Source organism: Enhydra lutris, unplaced genomic scaffold, assembly GCF_002288905.1.
Source record: "Enhydra lutris kenyoni isolate GAN:26980312 unplaced genomic scaffold, ASM228890v2 scaffoldscaffold10, whole genome shotgun sequence".
NCBI lineage: Eukaryota > Metazoa > Chordata > Mammalia > Carnivora > Mustelidae > Enhydra > Enhydra lutris.
In genome coordinates, this window is record NW_019154094.1 from 7,189,636 (window position 1) to 7,211,894 (window position 22,259).

Here is a 22,259-nt window from a genome sequence, read left to right on the forward strand (position 1 = left end):
AAGACTTGTACAAAATGTCCACAGCATTATTCATAAGAGCTAAAAACAAGAAATAGTTCGGCCTGGTATCCATCAACAGGAAAAAAAAAATGGATAAGCAAACTAGTATTTTCATATAATGGCACAACACTCAGCAACAAAAATGAATGAAGTAACATCACCAGCAATAAGGCCTACTGACATCACGGACCCCTTGATATGATGCCCTCAGAAAGAGACAATGTAATTTCTGTAGCAGTCAAGCCAAGAATGTATGTCCATAGTCCAGTGATGATGAAACATCAGACAAATCCAAATTGAGGTACTTTCTATAAAATAATGAAGCGATACTCTTCAAAGTGTCAAGATTACAAAAGACCAGAAAGGGCTGAAAACCACGACAAAATGAAGAGAAATAAGAACTAAATGCAATGTGGGGTTCTGGATTAGATCCTTAAACCAGAAAAAAGGTTTGCAGTTTAACTAGTAGTATTATAACAATGTTAATTTCCTGGTTTTGCTCATTGTTCTATGGTTGTGTTAAGATGTTAATACCAGGGGAAGCTGGATGAAGGGTATATGGGAAATCTGTACTATTTTTGCAGCTTTCTTGTCAGTCTAAAACGAATTCAAAATAAAAAGTAAAAAAGGAAACAGAATGAACTACTGATACATGCAACAGGCATGAACCTCAAAAACTATGCTGAGTGAAAGAAGTCTCAACACAAAAGAGTGCCTATTGTATAATTCCATTTATATGAAATCCTAGGAGAGCCAAAATTAATTTATTATAGAATAAATCAAAATAGTAGTTGCCTCTGAGAGGAGGGGGGCCAGAACTGTTCACAAGGGGGCACGAAGGAATTTTTTGGTGGTGGCAATGTTCTGTAACCTGTTGGGGAGTTCAGATTACCCAAGTGCATACCTTTCTCAAACCTCAGTGGACGCACTTAAAACTCAGGCATTTCACTGTATACAACTTTGTATCAAAAGACTGTAAACAAATACTGAACTCTAGTTCCATGATAGGCATGCCAAAGTTCTTGAAGGAAGGTATAATGATATCTGAAACTTACTCTGAAATGAACCCAAAAAAGTAAGATGGGTTAAGGCAGAGGCCAGCAAACAGCTGCCTGTTGTGGTAAATAATGTTTTACTGGACACAGCCACACCCTTTCATTTATGTACTGTCTGTGGCTGCCTTCCTCCTGCAATAACAGACTTGAGTAGTTGTGACAGACATTTACTACTTTGTTCTTTAAGAAAAAGTTTACTGACCTCTTTGCTGAAAGATGGGTAGATGGTATATAATATAACAAGCACAGTAAAATGTTAATCGTAGAATCAAGGCAGTGGATAAATGTGTGTTCTGCAGAAGTCTTCCAACTTTATTGTATTTGAGTATTTTGGTGACAAAAATGTTAGAAAAAAATCACTACATCTGACATTTTAGTTATGAATAAAATGGTAAAATGGTTTTCTTCAACACTAAGAAAACTGAATATTAGATTGACACAGCAACTCCCTTAGAACAACTGATGATACAAAATTTACAAGGGGTTTTTGTTCAGTAGGTAAAAGCAAATTTTCTTTACACTGATACAGATGGATCTTCTAGGGAAAACAGGAGATACAGACCAGTATTTCTCAAAACCAGCCTTTCCTTGAGGTCATGGTCCTTGTTTTATTCACCTGAGACTAACAAAACTGACTAAAGTTCTGGCTATTCTTATAACCACACAGCTACCAAACAGATTGGTTTATAGATATCAGGGATGGTTGTGAGGATGTCATTAAAAGACTTCTTTGCAGGAGTTGGGTAGGAGGGGAACGTTAACCCCATCCTTCTTGTCTCTGCACATTCTAGGATTCTCCAGGAGGCCCCGTACCTCACCCACTCATGCAGCTTCGGCATGTGGCTCTCAAAGTAGAGAAGTAATGAAATCTGAAGATTCTCTGTGCTCTTGAGGTAGCCCCTGCTCTCCATCTCCACCCAAGGGAGGGAAGACAGGTCCAAGCACAGATCCTATACCAGAGCCCTGCAGTCACACACCACTCCCCATGTCTGAGGTCTTTGCTGAGAAGTAATCACAAGACATGTCCCACATCTAAGGCCCGAGAAGTCACACACCTCCAGTGGGTTAACTGTGACCAGAGGAGAGAACTCCATAACTAGCACCTTTGGAGAAATTACTCTGCAGCATAAATTCAGACCCTCCAAACTAAGCCAGGGTCATGTGAACGTGAACATTTCCCTTTAACATGACCAAACTGCATGGTCCTCAAATGGTATATTCTCAGAGGAAGTACCAAAGCAGTTCAGAGAAATACTAGAAGTCATCTGAAAAGCTCATTATGAGTTACGATTGTCAACACAATGCAAACATCTGTAAGTAGGATGATTCTAAAGTTTTATGCCTCATACGGCTGAGGCTAAGATGATAAAAACTGTTTGAATGACAAATAGGAGAAAAGCTGAAAGACAAAAATACTCTTAAAAACCAACGTTACCTGATCAAGATTTTTGAAAAGGAGAATATCTTTGCAAGCCTCCTGAAGTCTGCATCTCTGTTGATCAGTTTTAGGATGAATCACCTGTCAAGCCAAATGAAACCAGGGAAATATTTTTTATTCCATTTTAAAATTCGACTTTACTTACAGATCGGTACATTTCTTTCTCCTAAAAAGTGGGGGAAATTAAGAGCATGTTTACTATGACTTTAATTCTATACAAATACCAAGCAGGGCCCTGACCATGGTGGGGCACTGGGATGGGGGCAGAGCTCTCACCCTGGGGCCACTCACTGACCATGTGACTGGCAGCAAGTAAGCTACCCCCCGGGAGCCTCAGCATCCTCATCTATGAAGCGGAGGGCTATTGATTGGTTCACTCAACAGATACTAAGCATCTACTAGGTGCCAGGCACTGTTTCATGTCTGGGGACATGGCGAACGCACAGATAAAAAAACCTGCTCTCATCCAATAAATCTGTAAAATATGTTAGAGAGTGACAAGGCCAAGGACAAAAATAAGGTAGGGAAGGGGGGTTTAAAAAAAAAAAAGAGTGTTTGTGTGTGTGGAGTGGGCAGATGAGGCCTCACTTGAGGTGACATCTGTGTAAAGATCTAAAGGAAATGAGGATGACCTGAGGGAGTGGGTCATGTGGACATCTCCATGGGAAGAGCACCTCGAGCAGAGGGAAGAGTAAGTGAAAACAAGGCCCTATGGCAGGTGAAGAGCATGTCTGAGAAAGAACCAGGAGATGGGTGTGACTCAGGCAGAGCATAGGGTGAAAGGTCAGGAAGAGACCAAGTTGGGTTAGGTGAGGGTGATGCAGAGGGCACTGAAGGTCACAGAACTACAAGTTTTCCCTAGTCACATGGGGGCAATCTGAAAGCTCTGACTGAGGAATAAGAAAGATCTGACCAAAGTCTTTAAAGGCTCATAATGGCTACTAAGTGAAGAACAGCCTTGAGGGAAGCAAGAGTGGAAGCCAGGAAACTACCATGATTATTCCAGTGCCAGATGGTGGTGGTGAGGACTGGCAGGGGAGGTAGCCATGGAGGTGCTGAGACAGTAGAATGCTGGATATGTTTTGAAGACCGAGCCCATTGGATTTGCTGGAAAACCGAACATAGGTATGAAAACAGTAAGAGGAGCTGAGGGTGACCCTCAAGTTTTGGACCTGAGCCCTTGGAAGGATGGAAATGCCATGAATTGAGCTGGGGAAGACTGTGGGTGGAGAAGAACGTAAAGGGAAATCATCAGGAGCTCCCGTTCAGCGTGAGTTGCCTACTGAAATCTAAGTGGAGGTGGCAAGTAAACAACGGCTGCGCGTGCCGGACTTCAAACATCCACACTTTAGTAGAAGAAATGGTGCCTCTGCTAAATGAGTCGTCAGAAGGATTATATAAGTTATATATGCAGTATGTAAAACAGTACCCGGTATTTAGCAGGTGCTCAAAACCTGTCATTATTTGTACTGTTACTGAGTAGTTCACTGAACTAAAAAAAATAATTAGTGCTTAGTATTGCTGTTATAATTCAGAGATTACCTGAAAAGATATACCTAAAAAGAAGTATATTTCTTAATCTGATGAGAAATAACAGATGTCAAAGGATTAAGTGTTTTAAATTTGTAATATTAAAAAGTTAGTAAAAAACTGCTTTAATTTTTTTGGTTGGGGGAGGGCCGAGGGGGAAGGAGAGAGGGAATCCCAAGCAGACCCCGCACTGAGCACGGAGCCTAACGCAAGGCTCCATCTCATGACTCTGAGATCATAGCCTGAGCTGAAATCAAGAGTTAACTACCTGAGCCACCCAGCTGCCCCTCCCAAAAAACTGCTTAACTGCTTTAACTTTTAAAAGTCATCAAGAATTTTATAATATCCAGAATAAATTTTTTAAATTTACATATCTATTATATTCACACAATGGTATCATTTTATTATTAGAATGCTTCAGAAGTCTTTCATGGGCTGCTCATTTTAAGGCATACTTGAAAGATCATTAAAGCTTCTTTTATAATATCAATCTTTTAAAAATGGTGGTTCAGATACACTTTTATAAAAATAATTTGGTAATTGTACAAAAGTTTAAAAAAATCTGAGTTTTTTTTTTTTTAAAGATTTTATTTATTTGTTAGAGAGAGAGAGAGAGAGAGAGAGAGCATGAGCACAGGCAGACAGAGTGGTAGGCAGAGGCAGAGGGAGAAGCAGGCTCCCTGCCGAGCAAGGAGCCCGATGTGGGACTCGATCCCAGGACGCTGGGATCATGACCTGAAGCCGAAGGCAGCCGCTTAACCAACTGAGCCACCCAGGTGTCCCAAAATCTGAGTTTTTAAGAGAAGATCAGAAGTGAGCCATAGTGGGGCGCCTGGGTGGCTCAGTGGGTTAAAGCCTCTGCCTTCGGCTCAGGTCATGGTCCCAGGGTCCTGGGATCGAGCCCTGCATCGGGCTCTCTGCTCAGCAGGGAGCCTGCTTCCCCTTTCTCTCTCTGCCTGCCTCTCTGCCTACTTGTGATCTCTGTCTGTCAAATAAATAAATACAATCTTTAAAAAAGAAAAAAAAAAAGTGAACCGTAGTCCTGCCACAACTACTATTAACATGTGGGATATAATCCCTCCAGAAATAATTCTTTGTACTAATAACTACTAGACAGATGGATAAATATATATATACATATATATATATTTTAAAGTTTATTTACTTTTTTAAGTAATCTCTATACTCAACGTGGGGGTCAAACTCACAACCCTGAGGTTAAGTATTACCTGCTCTTCCAAATGAGTCAGCCAGACACCCCAGATAAATTTTTTAAATTATTTTTTATTTTAGAAAATGGCTGCAAATTCTCTTGATTTGAGTGTACCATAATTTAGCCTCTGGCAATCCCCTATTTGGGGGCATCGTTCCCATTTTTACCATGACGACACTGTGATGATCTCTGTTAATACATCCTCAGGAAGGATCCAGCTGCGTGTTAGGGATGACTTCTTCAGGTAACAGCTGAGTCAGTTGGCTTGACTGTGTTTAAGGCTTTGAGAGCTACAGCTAGGTACCCCATCTTACCATAACCTCAACCAGTCCTGCTTTCATTCTTCTTAATATCTGTCATTCTGGCAGATTAAAAAAATAGCATCTTGTTGAGGATGTAGATGAGGAGAAGGGGAGTGAGTGGGGAATAAACAACTCTACCTAAGGCCTTCACAGCAGTTCTTACCCTTGGATCAGTATCTTCCTCTTCCTCATCAGGGTTATAGGTCTCAGCACACACTAAATTTGGAGAGAAAAACACAAAGAGAAAAGTGAATAAAACAGATGTGTACTTTTACTGGAAAAATAGGAAATGAACACAGTTTCCTGTTATTCACTGTTTTCTAAAACTATAATGATTTTTAAAGCCTCTCATCAATTAATAAATACATTAAGTACCTACTCATGCCAGGAATTCTATTAAGTGCTAAAATGCCAGCTTTCTAGGGATTGGTAGTCCCAAATAGGAGAGAGCTGATAAAATATATTATAGAGTAAATCCTACAGTAGTGACAAGGACAAGCAAGGAGGTGTTGTCTCTGTTGAATTTTTACTCAGGGGTGCAAAACCAGAAAGTGTAATATATGCAATATCACATGGATATGGATATGAAAAAGTTTGAAAAAATTATGAAATAACTGTGAAATAATTATTATTTCCAAACACACGGATATGAAATAATTATGAAAAGAATTACAAAATTATTAAAAGAAAAATTGCTGGACATCATTTTGTACATGAAATACTTAAAAATAAGAATGAATTTAAACAAAAGAAGACTATGTGTCAGTCTTTGTTCTGGGTACAATATCATATAAATCTAAAATCAACTTGATTTTCTTTGTAGGTAGCCTGTGTTTTTTGTGCTTGGCTGCCTGCAGGACTTGTCTCTGTTGCAATTCAAAGGTTCAGAAAATATTCACTGAACATCTGTTTATAACAGCAAAATATCAGAAATGACCGAACTACCCAAAAATATGATATAAGTAACTATTTGAATAATACGCTATAAGAAAGAATGAGGAAGATCTCCATGGGCTGATAGTTGAGTTCTAGGGAAAAATAGTAAGGTGGAGCATATATGTAATATGCTATCACTTCCATAAGAAAGGACTTCTATGAGAAAGAAGGAGAGCTAAGAAGAAGGGAAAATAAATATATAAATATGAATATATATATACAAAAAAAATTTTTTTTAACCTATTTTTCCAAAGGGAAACAAGACAAGGATGAACCAGGAAGTTAGCAGGCAAGGAATGCAAATGGTTCTCAACCCTACACTCAATGCATTCATGTGACGGCTAACAACTAGGGGACAAACTGATACCGACTGCTCTCAATTTAACTCCTCGATTCTTAGACACATTTACTCACTGCAGCCTTGGTCTAGCTGCATCCCAGCTTCTCTTTCCTACTGATTCTCTGAACTCGTGGAATATCTGAGAAATGGTAAGTCATGTAGACAGGAGTCCCGTCCCTCCCTAGCCTACAGTACTCTAGTGAGGGCCACACCTCCTGTAGTGTAATGCCATCAATACTCTGCCCACCCAACAGGGATCCAACATCCTTACACAGAGAAAAATTGGGGGGGGGCGTGCCTGGGTGGCTCAGTTGGTTAAGCAACTGCCTTCAGCTCAGGTCATGATCTCAGGGTCCTGGGATTGAGCCCTACATCAGGCTCCTTACTCAGCGGGGAACCTGCTTCTCCCTCTCCCTCCCGCTCCACCACTTGTGCTCTCTCGCTCTACTAAATAATTTTTTTTTAATTATGGAGAAGGGATTTAAGAGGCCAAATACCATTCTAGTCCCTAAAACAGCATCAGGTGATATTCTGCAGGATGGTATGCCTAGTCCCTGGCTGGTCCAGGCTTTGGGTGGCTGAGCCAGGGAAGTGACAACAAGATGTAGATAATGTCACACCAACTTTCTCCAAGTCATTCCTGATTCTGCAAGATGAGGTCAGCTACATTTATCTCAGATCTATCCTAATGATTAAGACACAAACCTTCTTCCCTGCTCAGTGGGGAGCCTGCTTCTCCCTTTCCCTCTGCTGCTCCCCCTGCATGCGCTCCTGCGCTCACTCTCTCCCTCTCTCTCCCCGCCATGCTCTGAGGAAGGCGGAAGTAATGAGGAAACTGCATTGACGGCAGACACTTAAACTGCAAGCCTCTTACACCGTTGGTGGGACTGCAAGTTGGTGAGCCACTCTGGAGAACAGTGTGAAGATTCCTCAAGAAATTAAAAACAGAGCTTCCCTATGACCCTGCAATTGCACTATTGTGCTTTAAACAAAAATAGTTATTTCCAGTAAAATTATTATGAATATTTCTATTTGTAGAAAATCATTATTTTATTTTTCAAAACTGCTTTTGAATTTTACCCTCTTCTTTTGAACTCCAGATTCACCTTCGTTTGCATCTTCCCTGTTTCCACCCAACCTCTCTACTCTTCCTAGTCTTGATCCCAAATCACTTTTCTCATCTTTCATGTAAAAATCCATCTTTAACTGTCTCTGTGACTGTTGCCCCAGAGTTTGTGTGATCCCCTATGAAGCCTCAAGAACAACACTAAACGGCATGAGATGCTTAAACCTACTGAAAATGAAGACTGAAAGAGGAGCACAATCCCTTGTTCCAAGGAACTTGTCTTGCCACAGTTTTCCAGCAGATGTCACTGGTCAGCAACATGAAACTGCACAAAGTGACAAGAAACCATCCAGCACAATTTCTTCTGAATTTTAACTGATGCTTCTGTCATCCAGAAATGTATCATTTTTTTAAAGATTTTATTTTTAAGTAATTCTACACCTAATGCGGGGCTCAAAGTTGCAACCCTGAGATCACGACTTGCCCACACCACTGACTGAGCCAGCCAGGTGCCCCCAGAAATGTGAATCATTAAAATGTGCTGGTGAGAGAAAACTCCTTCATTTCTACAAAGAAACAAGCACAGATCCCAGTCACAGCCTGAGGCTCTATGCTCTTCTGCTAGCTCTCATGACAAGTTGACTCAGCCTATGCGTATTAGTCAACCTGGGCTGCCATAACAATATATCCAGCTGAGTGGCTTAAAGAACAGAAATCTATTTTCTCACAGTTCTGGAGGATGGAAGTTCAAGACCAAGGTACTGGCATGTTTGTTTCTCCTGGGGCCTCGTCACTTGGCTCATGGGTAGCTGCCCTCTCACTGTGTCCTCACACGGCCCTTTGTCTCTGTGGTGGACTCTTGGTGTCTCTTCCTCTTAGAAGGAAACCAGTCCTATTAGATTAGGGCTCCACCCTAATAACCTCATTTAACCTTAACTGCCTCCTTATTTTAAAGGCCCTTTCTCCAAATACAGTCATATTGGGGTTAGGCCTCACGCAGGAATTTGAGGGGGATGCAATTCAGTATGTAACACTGGGTTTCTAAATTATTTTCAGTAATGTTTGGTCATATTTCACTGGAAGATAGCTGCTGGTGGAAAAAAATACTGAATACTGTGAAAGGAGAGCAAGACAAAAATCAGTATTTCAGTCCATTATAGCATGTTCACCTTAAAAGGCAGGGAAACCTGGGGAAGGAAGAGCACCTACCATGCAGACATGAGTGCCTGCCACGGCCCCAGAGTCTCAGCAGACTCTACTGACTTGTCAGAGTCATCACCAGAGTCAGACACTCCCTGCCCAAATGCGGCATGATGTCAACACACAACTTCTGATTAAAATGCTTTGAAGCTTCGCACGTATTTAATAAAAGAAAGGGTTTTCTGGGGATGAAATTTTTTAATTAGCAGAATCAGACTAACATTTCAAACTCAGTTAATACTACTTTAGGACTATTTCAAGAAAGGTGCCTTTAAAGATTTTATGAACTCTCTTCATTTAATGAATTTATCACATGATATAGGACTGTTCTGCTAGAACTTAAATGTGGAAGGCACAGCTTTTCAATTCCATTGCTTTGCAATGACGAGACAGCATCAAGGAGGGGAGAGCTCATCTCTGAAGCCACATGCACTGGTGTCTGAGCTTGGACTCACCCACCACTCTCTCACTATTTTTCTGTGTCCCAGATCCTAGGTCTGTCACTTCAGGGGCAAGAGGGGGTAATAAACTAAAATCATGTAGAAGATTAACAATAGGAGGGGACATTTACAACACTGGGCTGAGGGGCACCTGGATGGATCAGTCAGTTAAGCATCTGACCCTTGATTTCAGCTCAGGACCCTGAGATTGAGCCCCTCATCAGGCTCCACACTCATTGGGAAATCTGCCTGAAATTCTCCCTCTCCCCCCTCAAATAAATAAATAAATAGATTGTATTTATTCATTTGAGAGAGAGAACAAATATGCACAAGTGGGAGGAGGAGCAAAGGGAGAGGGAGAAGCAGACTCCCCGCTGAGCAGGGAGCCCAAAGTGGGGCTCGATCCCATTCTAGGATCATGAGCTGAGCTGAAGGCAGATGCTTAGTCAAGTAAGCCACCCAGGCACCCTTACAAATAAATCTTAAATAAATAAATTAAACATAGGGCTGGGCTCACAGGAGATACCCAACAACTGCTACCTCTTTTATGATGCTTTATGTTACTGACTATTAGTCAGACATGCTGAGTTGCTGTTGGAGTCTCTGGCACAGCACATGTCCTCACGCAACTAGCTATTGCAGAAATCCTTGGATCACATAAGGAGCACCATTCCCTACCTCTCTTACCAATCTTACTTCATCTCCTCACCCCAGCCAGAACAGCCAGATCCAGTTCATCCCCGTTCGAGTCTTAAGACATTCTTTCACCTAGAATGCACTCTTCTTGGTACTAGCCAAACGGTAACCATGTTTTAAAAGTCCGGGGCAATTTCTGCCTCCCTGAAAGAAGGGTCTCTTGACTTCTTTTTCTGCCCACAGTAATTTCTCCTCCTGATTTCTGACCCCTTCTTTTGTTCCTTTCTTCTATCCATCCATCCACATTTACTGACATTGTTCTAAGTGTTAACCGTATGCATCAATGAACAAAACGGACAAAACTTCTCTGCCTGATTGGAGCTTACACTCTAGCATATGGAACTAGGTAATAGGACGAATAATTTAGGAGGGAGACAGCACAAGAGAGACAGGAGAAAATAAAGTGAGGGAGATAGGGTGTGTGTGTGCGTGTGCATGTGTGTGTATGTGTGTGTGTGTTAGGTCTTAATCAAGACCTGAGAAAGTGTCTTTCTTTTTTTTTTTTTTTTTTAAAGATTCTATTTATTTATTTGAGAGCGAGACAGTGAGAGAGAGCATGAGGGAGGAGAAGGTCAGAGGGAGAAGCAGACTCCCCATGGAGCTGGGAGCCCGATGTGGGACTCGATCCCGGGACTCCGGGATCATGACCTGAGCCTAAGGCAGTCGTCCAACCAACTGAGCCACCCAGGCGTCCGAGAAAGTGTCTTTCAAATGAAGGTCTGAAGGATGTGAATAAGCAATCCACAAAGATAGTTTTGGTGAGAAGTGGGAGCAAAAGTCTGATTAGACTGGACTCAAGAGAGAACAGAAGAAGAGAAACTAGATACAACAAATATGGACAACTCCTTCAAGGACTTTGCTACAAAGATATAGAGGGAAAAAAGGGTGGTGGCTGGAGAGGGAAGGCTGGTTTTAAAAAGTTTTATTTTTTTAAAAAAGTGGAAGTCAATGCTGTGTTTCTCTGCTGAAAAGAAGAATCCCGAGGAAGGATAAAAAGTACGCAGGATCAAGAGGAGGAAAGTGAGGGAGGGATGAAGGGGTGAACTCTAGTGTGCAGGGGGGAAACTAGATTAACAGGCAGGTAAGGAAGGACAGATGTGGTGGTGGGAGTCTATGGAAACTACCTTCTGTCGCTTCTGTTTTCTTAGTTAAGGACAAAATCATCTGCCATGCATGAGGACTGAGGAGGAGGTGCAGGTTTCGGAAGAGAGAAGGTATGAAAGGCTTATCTGGGAGAACAGGAGAGTGAAAGAGGTGCGGAGACACAGTGGGATTGCTGGCATCCGGAGCCTACTAGCAGTGAATGCCAGGTACAGAAGGTGAGATCAGTCAACAAGGCTGTGTGTTTTCCTTTCAGTCAAGTACTGCTGTGGTCCGGAAGCAGAATAAGTGGACAGCTGGGCTTAAACAGAATATCGTTTAGACAAGCAAGGAAAAAGGAAAAAGGAAATTGAGGGTATGTGCCACAGAATGGTTACAATCGCTGATCAAGGAATTTAAGGTTAGTAAAAGATGAAGTGAGGAACAAAAAGGAAGATCAAGTTGTCAGGGTTGGGGCAGGACAGCAAAAGAGCCCAGGCAAGGGCAGGTGGTGGGAGATTAGGACCACTGATGGAGTATGAACAATCATAATGCCTGGGGTGCCTGGGTGGCTCAGCTGGTTAAGCATCTGACTCTTGATTTCAGCTCAGGTCATGATTTTGGGGTCATGAGATCGAGCCCCATGTCAGCTTAAGATTCTCTCTCTCTCTCTCCCTCTGCCCTACCCTTAAAAAAAAAAAAAAAAAGAGTTGTAATGCTTGTCATTTCAGATTATGATGGGGTGGGGTGTAGTGAGTGGCTGAAGTAGGGTAGAAGACAGGAGGTCAAGGAATGGAACGGCAAGACACTGACAGAATCATCTATGTGGAAACAAGAAGAAAGCAGCTCATGGATTATTAGATAACTAAAACGAGGAGGGCAAGTGGCTGATAGAATATAATAATACGAGGTTTGAAGGGTGAGGAGGGAGAGAGAATAGTCTGGAAGCACTAAGGAGTATAGATACATTTACCCATCTCCTGTCCGTGTTACAAGAAAGGTAGAAGAGAAGAATCACCATTTGAGAAGCCTGCAGAGAAAGCCAAGCTTCAGCTAGATCCAGAAGATGAATGCCGCATTCAGAGAGCAGGCTGAGAATGTAGGGGATTTAGATGAAAACTGACCAAGAGGTCCAGAGGGTATAAGAAAGGGTCCTTAGAGGTGGGAAGGGTAGTACTTAGGATGCACGCTACCTTCAGGCACATTATCACCTTGACTGTTCCAAGAGACTTGACTTCTGCTTTGTCCTCAGTTTCTGCATCTGTACAATGGGGATAATCATGCATGTACCTCACAGTGTTAATGTGAGGATTATGTTCAATGATGCAAGGGAAGCGTTTAGAGAGACCTTAAAATTATACATCTAGCACATAGTCTGGATTTTAAAAAACATTAGCAGGGTGCCTGGGTGGCTCGGTGGGTTAAAGCCTCTGCCTTCGGCTCAGGTCATGATCCCAGGGTCTTGGGATCGAGCCTCACATCAGGCATTCTGCTCAGCAAGAAGCCTGCTTCCTCCTCTCTCTCTCTGCCTGATTCTCTGTCTACTTGTGATCTCTGTCAAATAAATAAATAAAATCTTTAAAAATAAATAAATAAAAAATAAAAAAACATTAGCTGTTCCTTATTTTCTCTCCTGCATAATCATTTTGGATTCTTTTAAGAATCTTTTATTTTGGGGCACCTGGGTGGCTCAGTGGGTTGGGCCTCTGCCTTCAGTTCAGGTCAAGATATCAGGGTCCTGAGATCGAGCCCTGCCTTGGGCTTTCTGCTTGGTGGGGAGCCTGCTTCCCCCTCCCCACTTGCCTGCTTGTGATTTCTCTCTCTGTTGAATAAATGAATAAAATCTTTAAAAAAAAGAATCTTTTAACTTAACATTTGAATAATATTACGAAGTTTTAAATCTTCAATAAGATTATAAAATCTAGGGGCGCCTGGGTAGCTTAGTTTATTAAGCAACTGCCTTTGACTTGGGTCATGATCCCGGGGTCCTGGGATCAAGTCCCATGTTGGGCTCCCTGTTCTGCAGGATAGCCTGCTTCTCCCTCTCCCTCTCCCTCTGCCCGCTGCTTTCCCTGCTTGTACTCTCTCTATCTGTCAAGTAAATAAAATCTTAAAAAAAAAAAATCTAAGGAGGAGGGATAATACCATGTACTTGTCTGAGTTCTCCACAGTTTAAGGCCTGAACGACAGAAAGCTCAAGCAGGGACTCATGAGCGCGATCTGTGACCTCTGAAGGAGATATCACTGTACTCTCCATCTCCCAGATCTGTCCTACAGATGTCAAGAGATAGTACTAATCATTTGGGGAAAAGGGGATACAGGGCAAGGATGAACAAATATAGAAGATAACAGCTCATGGATCTCATACCAACCTTAATTCCCACTCTATTTCTTCTCTGTAATGTCTCCCTACACATAAGAACATATATTTTTTTCAATCTCCTTTCAACAGACTTTAAATTTTTTTTTTAAGATTTTATTTATTTATTTGACAGACAGAGATCACAGGTAGGCAGAGAGGCAGGCAGAGAAAGAGGGGAAGCAGGCTCCCCACTGAGCAGAGAGCCCAATGCGGGGCTCGATCCCAGGACCCTGAGATCATGACTAAGCCGAAGGCAGAGGCTTAACCCACGGAGCCACCCAGGCGCCCCTCAACAGACTTTAGTGTACAACCTTACCAAAGGCTTTCTGAAACATAAATGAGCAGATTTTCTCAAAGAAAAGAACTGAGACATAGAAAAGGGATTCCTAGTCTCACTACATACTAGGTCATGTGACAATTGAAAATCAAGAAACCTTCCCAGAATGACAGGATATGAATAAATGATGTGATACATAGAGCTCACATAGCAATTTTGAAATATATTAACATCACCACTGTATAATCAAATAAACTCTAGATGTATCCAAAAGTCAAACATTTTAATTTTAAAGAAACTTCCAGAAAATATATTTATCAGCTCTAAAAAAAGGGGGGGGACCTTCTCAGCTTAAGAGCAATTATTTAAAAATATATAATATATATTCATATACATATATAATATATACTCATATACATATATATACATATATTCAATAAATATTTAGTGAGTGCTTGCTATGTGCCAGGCAGTTTTCATGGAATCAGTCACATATTAAAATTTTTGAGTCATTAAAAAAAATAGCAAAATTAAAATAAGTAGCACAAACAACAAGGAAAATTTTGCATTAAAAATTTCGAAGGGTTGGGCACCTGGGTGGCTCAGTCAGTTGAACATCTGACTCTTGGCTTCAAGTTTCAGCTCAGGTCCTGATCTCAAGGTTGTGAGATCAAGCCTTGCGCCTGGCTCCATACTCAGCACAGTCTGCTTGGGATGCTCTCCCTTTTCCCTCTCCCTTTGTCCCTCCTCCCCATTCATGTTCTCTCTCTCAAATAAATAAATCATTTTTAAAAATTTCAAAAGATTGGGGCACCTGGGTAGCTCAGTTGTTCAGTATCTGCCTATGTCTCAGGTCCTGATCCCAGGGTCCTGGGACCAAGCCCCGAATCAGGTTCCCTGCTCAGGAAGGCTACTTCTCCCTCTCCCACTCCCTTGCTTGTGTTCCCTCTCTCGCTGTCTCTCTCTCTCTTTCCATCAAATAAATAAATAAAATCTTTAAACAAATTTTTTAAAGATTTTATTTATTTATTTGACAGACAGAAATCACAAGTAGGCAGAGAAGCAGGCAGAGAGAGAGAGAGAGAGAGGAGGAAGCAGGTTCTCCGCTGAGCAGAGAGCCCAACGCGGGGCTCGATCCCAGGACCCTGGGATCATGACCTGAGCCGAAGGCAGAGGCTTAGCCCACTGAGCCACCCAGGTGCCCCTAAAAATTTTTTTAAAAGGTTAAAATCATGACAGAAAAATTTACTCAAACTTTTATAAAAAATAATCTGGATCATAATAAAGAAAAATATTGTCAAACTAGTTCTGTATAAGAAAATAAAAATAGATTTCTCATATTTGGAAAACATTCATTTTTGTTAATAATCAAAGGAGTGCCAAATAAAACATTCTGAAGTACAATTTTACATCTAAAGTAGTAGGCACTGGCTATGTTGGTGAGATGGTGGTGGAAGAGAAGCCTTCGTAGGGTGTCTTTCTCCCTAGAGCCTATTCTGTAGGCTGCCTCTGAAAAGCAATACACAGAAAAAAATGCAGGTAATCCTCAGTTTCTGACCAGAGCATGCTACCCAGCCTATGACTTAGGAAACAGTTTTAGTGGCTCAACACTTTATGCAAGTAGTTAATACAGCATAATTTAGAATACAAGAAATAGTAATAATATGAAAAGAGTTTTTATGAAGAGACATTTTTCCAAAGAAGACATCTATGGCTAACAGACAAATGAAAAGATGTTCAACATCACTTATCACCAGGGAAATGTAAATCAAAACTACAATGAGATATCACCTCACACCTGTCAGAATGGCTAAAATCAACAACACAAGAAACAACAGGTGTTAGAGCAAGGATGTGGAGAAAGGGGAACTCTTTTGTATTGTTGGTTGGAATGCAAACTGGTACAGACCCTCTGGAAAACAGTACAGAAGTTCCTCAAAAAGTTAAAAATAGAACTAGGGGCACCCGGGTGGCTCAGTCATTAAGCATCTGCCTCCGGCTCAGGTCACGATCCCAAGGTCCTGGGATCAAGCCCTGCATCAGGCTCCCTGATCAGCGCGAAGCCTGCTTCTCCCTCTCCCACTCCCACTGCTTGTGTTTCCTCTTTCTGTGTCTCTCTCTGTCAAAAAAAATAAATAAAATCTTAAAAAAAAAAAAAGAACTACCCTATAATCCAGCAATCACACTACTAGGTATTTACCCAAAGAATACAAGAATACAAATTCAAAGGGATACGTACATTCTGAAATTTATAGCAGTATTATCTACAATAGCCAAATCATGAAAACAGACCAAGTGTCCATTAACCAATGAATGGATAAAGAAAATGTCTGTGTGTGTTGGGGGGTGTGTGTGTGTGTGTGATGGAATATTACTCAGCCATAAAAAAAGAGAATGAAATCTTGACACTTGCAATGACATGTATGGAGCTAGAGAATATAATGCTAAGTGAAACAAGCCTGTCAAAGAAAGACAAATACCACACGATTTCAATCATATATGGAATTGAAGAAACAAAACAACTGAGCAAAGGGGGAAGAAAAAAAGAGAGGGAGGCAAACCAAGAAACAGACTCTTAACTACAGAGAAGACAATGATGGTTACCAGAGGAGAGATGGGTGGGGGAATGGGTTAAAGAGGTAATGGGAATTAAGGAGTACACTTGTGATGAGCACAGGGTGATGTATCAAAGCACTGAAAAAAAAAAAAAAGGGGAAGTTTTAGAAGCTATAATTATGAACATGGAAAAATATTAATGATGTAAATGAGACCAATACGTACATATATTATCAGAACTCGAAATGAAACAGAATGAAGGAATTACAGGTAATTTTTATAATGTTCTATAATGCTGCTAACTTACTTTTTTATTTAAAAGATCAGTTCATTTTCATTTAAGAAAACCTCATCTTAAAACAGCATTTTAGCAGTATGTTATGAAAGAGAATACATACCTGATACTCGCCGATCAAATCTGCCAGGAATTGGAACTGTAAAACAAAAAAGAAGCAACATTTAGTCATCATTATGTCACATGACCCCATTTTTAACAATAGAACTAAAGGCACTTAATTACCATATGCTGGGTCAATTCATATTCTTCTATAATCAACCACAGTAGTTCAACATGATCACCAAAGGCAATATAAGGAAGAATTTATGTCTTTGAAAACAAGCTCTTTATAACTTTAAGGTACACAAGGTAGCAATTTTATTTCTGTTTACATTCATGTTCCAACTAATTTGTATCATATCAAATGAATAAGAAGTCTACTAAATTTATTGGTAATGTTATGATATTAAATAGTTAATTTTCTTTTTTAATATGTTTCAAAGATAACCCCAAGACCTGCTGGATAATAGCATTTAAATTGCATTTTAAAATATTTTAATGAGAATTACAATAAATGAAAAAGATATTGACCACTATATTTTCCCTCAGTATGCCCATAGTCAGTTTATTAATCAGAAAAATGTCTTTAGGTTAAAAAAAATCACGTAAGTTTTCCCTTTGCTATTCTCTTCAACTTTTCACCTACCATTCCTTATGGTTGATGATTATCTAAATTCTCACTAATAAACTATATGAATTATAAACTATGAATACAATGATATTTTTAAAGATTTTATTTTTTTCAGTAAACCCTACCCAAAGTGGGTTTTACCCTTCAGAGCTTAATCTGATTATTTTTATTGAAAAAATGATGTAAAATATGCCTTCTCATCCTCCATAAAAAGATAGACTTGAAGATTAGTGAAAAACAAATAGAAGATGGCTCGGAGAGCCAAACTCAACTAATGTGAGGCCTCTGGAAAAAAACAAAAAACAGACCCAGGAAGGAGACAAATACTCATTTACTATAACAGGCCTAGAATTATCTTTTTGCATAGCATGGGGTAAAAGTCATGTTAGCAACAAACAGGCAAAAATTCAAAAGAAAATTCTAGCCATTACTGATAGAATAGTCCCTTACTACTTCCTCAGTGAAACTGTGGATCTGTCAAAAAAACAAAAACAAAAAAACAAAAACAAAAAACTATGGATCTGTCAAAATTAATTCACCCACCAGCAAACAAAGATGATAAATTCAGTTCAACAAATACAGGTAGGGTACCTCGTAAGTGGCATGCACTGTAGTAGACAATTTGGAAGGCCCTGGTAAATAAAACAAAGACTCCTAGTTTCACGAAGCTTGCATTCTAGCTTGAGGGATGTGGGAGAGTCTCCTTTGATCATTTACAACATATGTTCCTGTCACTCAGGCAGACAGATGAAACGTATACCAACTTAAACCCATAACCCAGGCCTCATGGGATTTCCATGATTAAAATACCGCTGAACATTAGCATACAACCTAAAATTTTAAAGATACAATGAAAAACTTTAGCATGGGTGCTATCAGGGGATATCGCAAACAAAACGTTAGATATTAAGATTAAGAACTATTATAAAATGAAAACATGTTTAAAACAAAGACATAAAAACAGGAATCAGAAGCATAAATAAACAAAACAGGGAGACTTGAAAAAAAAATTGGAACTTCTAAGAAAAAAATACACATCGAAATTTTAAAAATATACCCACCTGCCTGGGTATATAAAATCTTAAAATATTGGAAAAATCGTTGCAAAACATCATTACCAACAACTTACTGCAATAATATTGATTTAAATGTATAGATGCAAATCAAAAGGAAAATTAAAAACTATCTTGAGATGACTAAAAACAAAAACACAATACACCAAAACTTATGGGATGTGCTGTTAAGTCATGCTAGAGGGAAATTTATGGCTATAAATGCCTACATTTAAAAAGAAGAAAAGCCTCAAATTAATAAGCTAATCGTACACTTTAAGGAAGTAGGAAAAAAAGGACAAACTAAATCCTAAAGCAGCAGAAATAAGGAAATTCAGAGTGGACAGAAACTATAAAATAGAGTGTAGAAAAAAAAACAGTGAAACTAAAAGTTGGTTCTTTGAAAAGATCAACAAAATCAGTGAACTACTAGCTAGACTGACCAAGAAAAAAGAAGATTCAAATTACTAAAATTAAAGTGGGAACATTACAATGGAATACACAGAAATAAAAAAAGGATTTTAAGAGAATACTATGAAAAGCAGTATGTCAACAAATTGGGTAACCTAGATGAAACATGAAATAGACAAATTCCTGGAAATACACAAACTTGTAAAACTTGCTCAAGAAGAAATGGAAAAATCTCAACAATCTATAACAAATAGGAGGATGGAACTGGTAATCAAAAATCTCCTAACAAAGTAAAGCCCAGGACCAGATGTCTTCATTGTAAATTCTACTAAACATTTAAAGAATTAACACTAACCCTTCTAATAGTCATCCAAAAAATCAAAGCTAAGGGAATACTTCCTAACTCATTTTATGAGGCCACCATTAACCAATACCAAAGCTAAACAAACATACTGCAAGTAAAGAAAATATTCATTATGAATATAGATAAAAAATCCTCAAAAAAATACTGGCACACAAAATCTGGGAACATATTAAAGTGATTTTACACCATGACCAAGTGGGATTTATCCCAGGAATCCAAGGCTGTTTAAAATAAAAATACTGGGGGGCGCCTGGGTGGCTCAGTGGGTTAAGGCCTCTCTGCCTTCGGCTCAGGTCGTGATCCCAGGGTCCTTGCATGGAGCCCCACATCAGGCTCCCTGCTTGGCAGGGAGTCTGCTTCTCCCTCTCCCTTTGCCTGCCTCTCTGCCTACTTGTGCTTTTCTTTCTCTCAAATAAATAAATAAAATCTTTAAAAAAATAAAATAAGAATATCAAGCAATATACATCACATTAATAGAACAAAGGGAAGAGGGGATCCACATTACCATCTCACTGAGGCACAACAAGCATCTAACAAACACTCTTTCATGATAAAAAATAAACTGGGAGGGATGCCTGGGTGGCTCAGTTGTTAGGTGTCTGCCTTCGGCTCAGGTTGTGATCCCAGGGTCCTGGGATGGAGTCCTGCATTGGGCTCCTTGCTCAGCAGGGAGCCTGCTTCTCCCTCTGCCTGCCACTCCCCCTGATTGTGCACTTACTCTCTCTGACAAATAAGTAAATAAAATCTTTAGAACAATGAAAATGAAAATAAAGCATGACAGTATGTTGAAAATTATTTTAAAAAAATAAACTGGGGGGCACCTGGGTGGCTCAGTGGGTTAAAGCCTCTGATTTCGGCTCAGGTTATGATCCCAGGGTCCTGGGATCGAGTCCCAGGCTCTTTGCTCTCTGCTCAGCAGGGAGCCTGCTTCCCCCCTACTTTCTCTGCCTGCCTCTCTGCCTACTTGTGATCTCTGTCTGTCAACTAAATAAGTAAAATCTTTAAAAAAAAAACCAAAACCCTGGGAATTATAAGGGAATTTCCTCAGCATGAAAAAGGCACATATGAAAAACCCACAGCTAACACCAACTCAATGATAAAGGATTGTAAGCTTTCTCCACAAGAGCAGGAACAAGACAGAATGCCTGCTTTTGCCACTTCTACTGACTATATTACTGAAGGTTCTGGCCAGAGCAATTAGGAAAGAAAAAAAAAAAAGAAAAGAAAAGAAAAGGCATCCAAATTAGAAAGGAAAAAGTAAAATTATCTGTTTATAGAATGACATGATCTTCTATGTGTAAAACCTTAAAGAATCCACACACAAAAACGTTAGACTTAATAAACGAATACAGAAAGTTGCAGGATATAAAATCAACACCTGAAATCGTATTTCTATACAACTGCAATGAACAATCCGAAAGAAAATATTTTTAGAACTCTATTCACAACACCATCAAAATGAAGAAAATAATCTAGGAAGGAGGAAAAGATTTGTACACTGAAAACTACAAAACATTGTTAGAAGAAATTAAAGAGACATAAATAAGCCTTTTGCAATGTATATATACTCATGTTGTACACTTTAAATATCTACAATCATATTGGTCAATTGTATTTAAATAAAGCTAGAAAAAAAAAGAAATAAATGGAAAGCCACCCCATGATAAAAGACTAAAAGCTGTAATATTGTTAAGATGACAATATTTTTGGAGCACCTGGGTGGCTCAGTGGGTTACAGCCTCTGCCTTCGGCTCGGGTCATGATTCCAGGGTCCTGAGATCAAGCCCCACATCGGGCTCTCTGCTCAGTGGGGAGACTGCTTCTCCCTCTCTCTCTACCTACTTGTGATCTCTCTCTCTGTGTCAAATAAATAAATAAATAAACTAAAAAAAAAAAAAAAGATGACAATACTATTTAAAGCAATCTATAGATTCAATGCAATTTCTATTAAAATTCCTTTAATAGGGGCGCCTGGGTGGCTCAGTGGGTTAAAGCCTCTGCCTTCAGCTCAGGTCATGATCCCAAGGTCCTGAGATCAAGCCCCACATCGGGCTCTCTGCTCAGCAGGGAGCCTGCTTCCTCCTCTCTCTGCCTGCCTCTCTGCCTACTTGTGATCTCTCTCTGTCAAATAAATAAATAAAATCTTTACAAAAATAAAAAAATAAAAATAAAATTCCTTTAATAAGAATGGGAAAAGCTATCTAAAATTCATGTAGAATCTGGAACGCCTGGGTGGCTCAGTGGGTTAAAGCCTCTGCTTTCGGCTCAGGTCATGATCCCGGGGTCCTGGGATCGAGCCCAGCATTGGGCTCTCTGCTTGGCAGGGAGCCTGCTTCTGTTCCTCTCTCTCTGCCTGCCTCTCTGCCTACCTGTGATCTCTGTCTGTCAAATAAATAAATAAAATCTTCAAAAAAAATAAAATAAAATAAAATTCATGTAGAATCTCAACAGATCCCAAATAGCCAACTAAACTTAAAAGGTAAACAAAGTTGGAAGACTCACACTTCCTGATTTCAAAACTTACTACAAAGTCTCAGTAATCAGAACAATGTGGTACTTGCATTAAGGACAGAAATATGGACCAGACCCATGGAATGGAGAACCCAGAAATAAACCCTCACATACAAGGTGAATTGATTTTCAAAAATGTGCCAAGATCACCCAATGGGAAAGAAGAGTCTTTTCAAACAAGAGTCTTTTCAACAAAAATAAAGCTGGCCTCTTACCTTTTCATCATAAAAATTAACTCAAAATAGATCAAAGACATAAAATTAAGAGCTAAAATTATAAAACTCTCATATGAAGACACAGGAAAATCTTTATGACATCAGAATTAGCAATGATTTCTAACATCAAATGTGTAGGTAACAAAAGAAATACATAAACTGGACTACATCAAAATGAAAACCTTCTGTGTATCAAAACACACAACAGAGTGAAATGGCACACCATGGAATGGGAGAAAATATTTGC

At 39.8% G+C, this 22,259-nt stretch overlaps 1 protein-coding gene across 3 annotated transcripts in view; it reads right to left on the reverse strand.

Moving 5' to 3' along the window:
* Window positions 1-22,259, reverse strand: part of LOC111143823 (protein kinase cAMP-dependent type II regulatory subunit alpha) — a 122,106-nt gene that overhangs the window by 45,594 nt on the left and 54,253 nt on the right. For 2 of the 3 annotated variants that reach the window (XM_022497742.1, XM_022497741.1), the window contains exons 2-4: window positions 16,890-16,925; window positions 5,702-5,754; window positions 2,491-2,574 (exon numbers count right to left, since the gene is read on the reverse strand). In XM_022497742.1, coding sequence (XP_022353450.1) covers window positions 2,491-2,574; window positions 5,702-5,754; window positions 16,890-16,925 — 173 coding nt within the window. The remainder of the gene's footprint in view (window positions 1-2,490; window positions 2,575-5,701; window positions 5,755-16,889; window positions 16,926-22,259) is intronic. The other variant, XM_022497743.1, reaches the window with a different exon arrangement.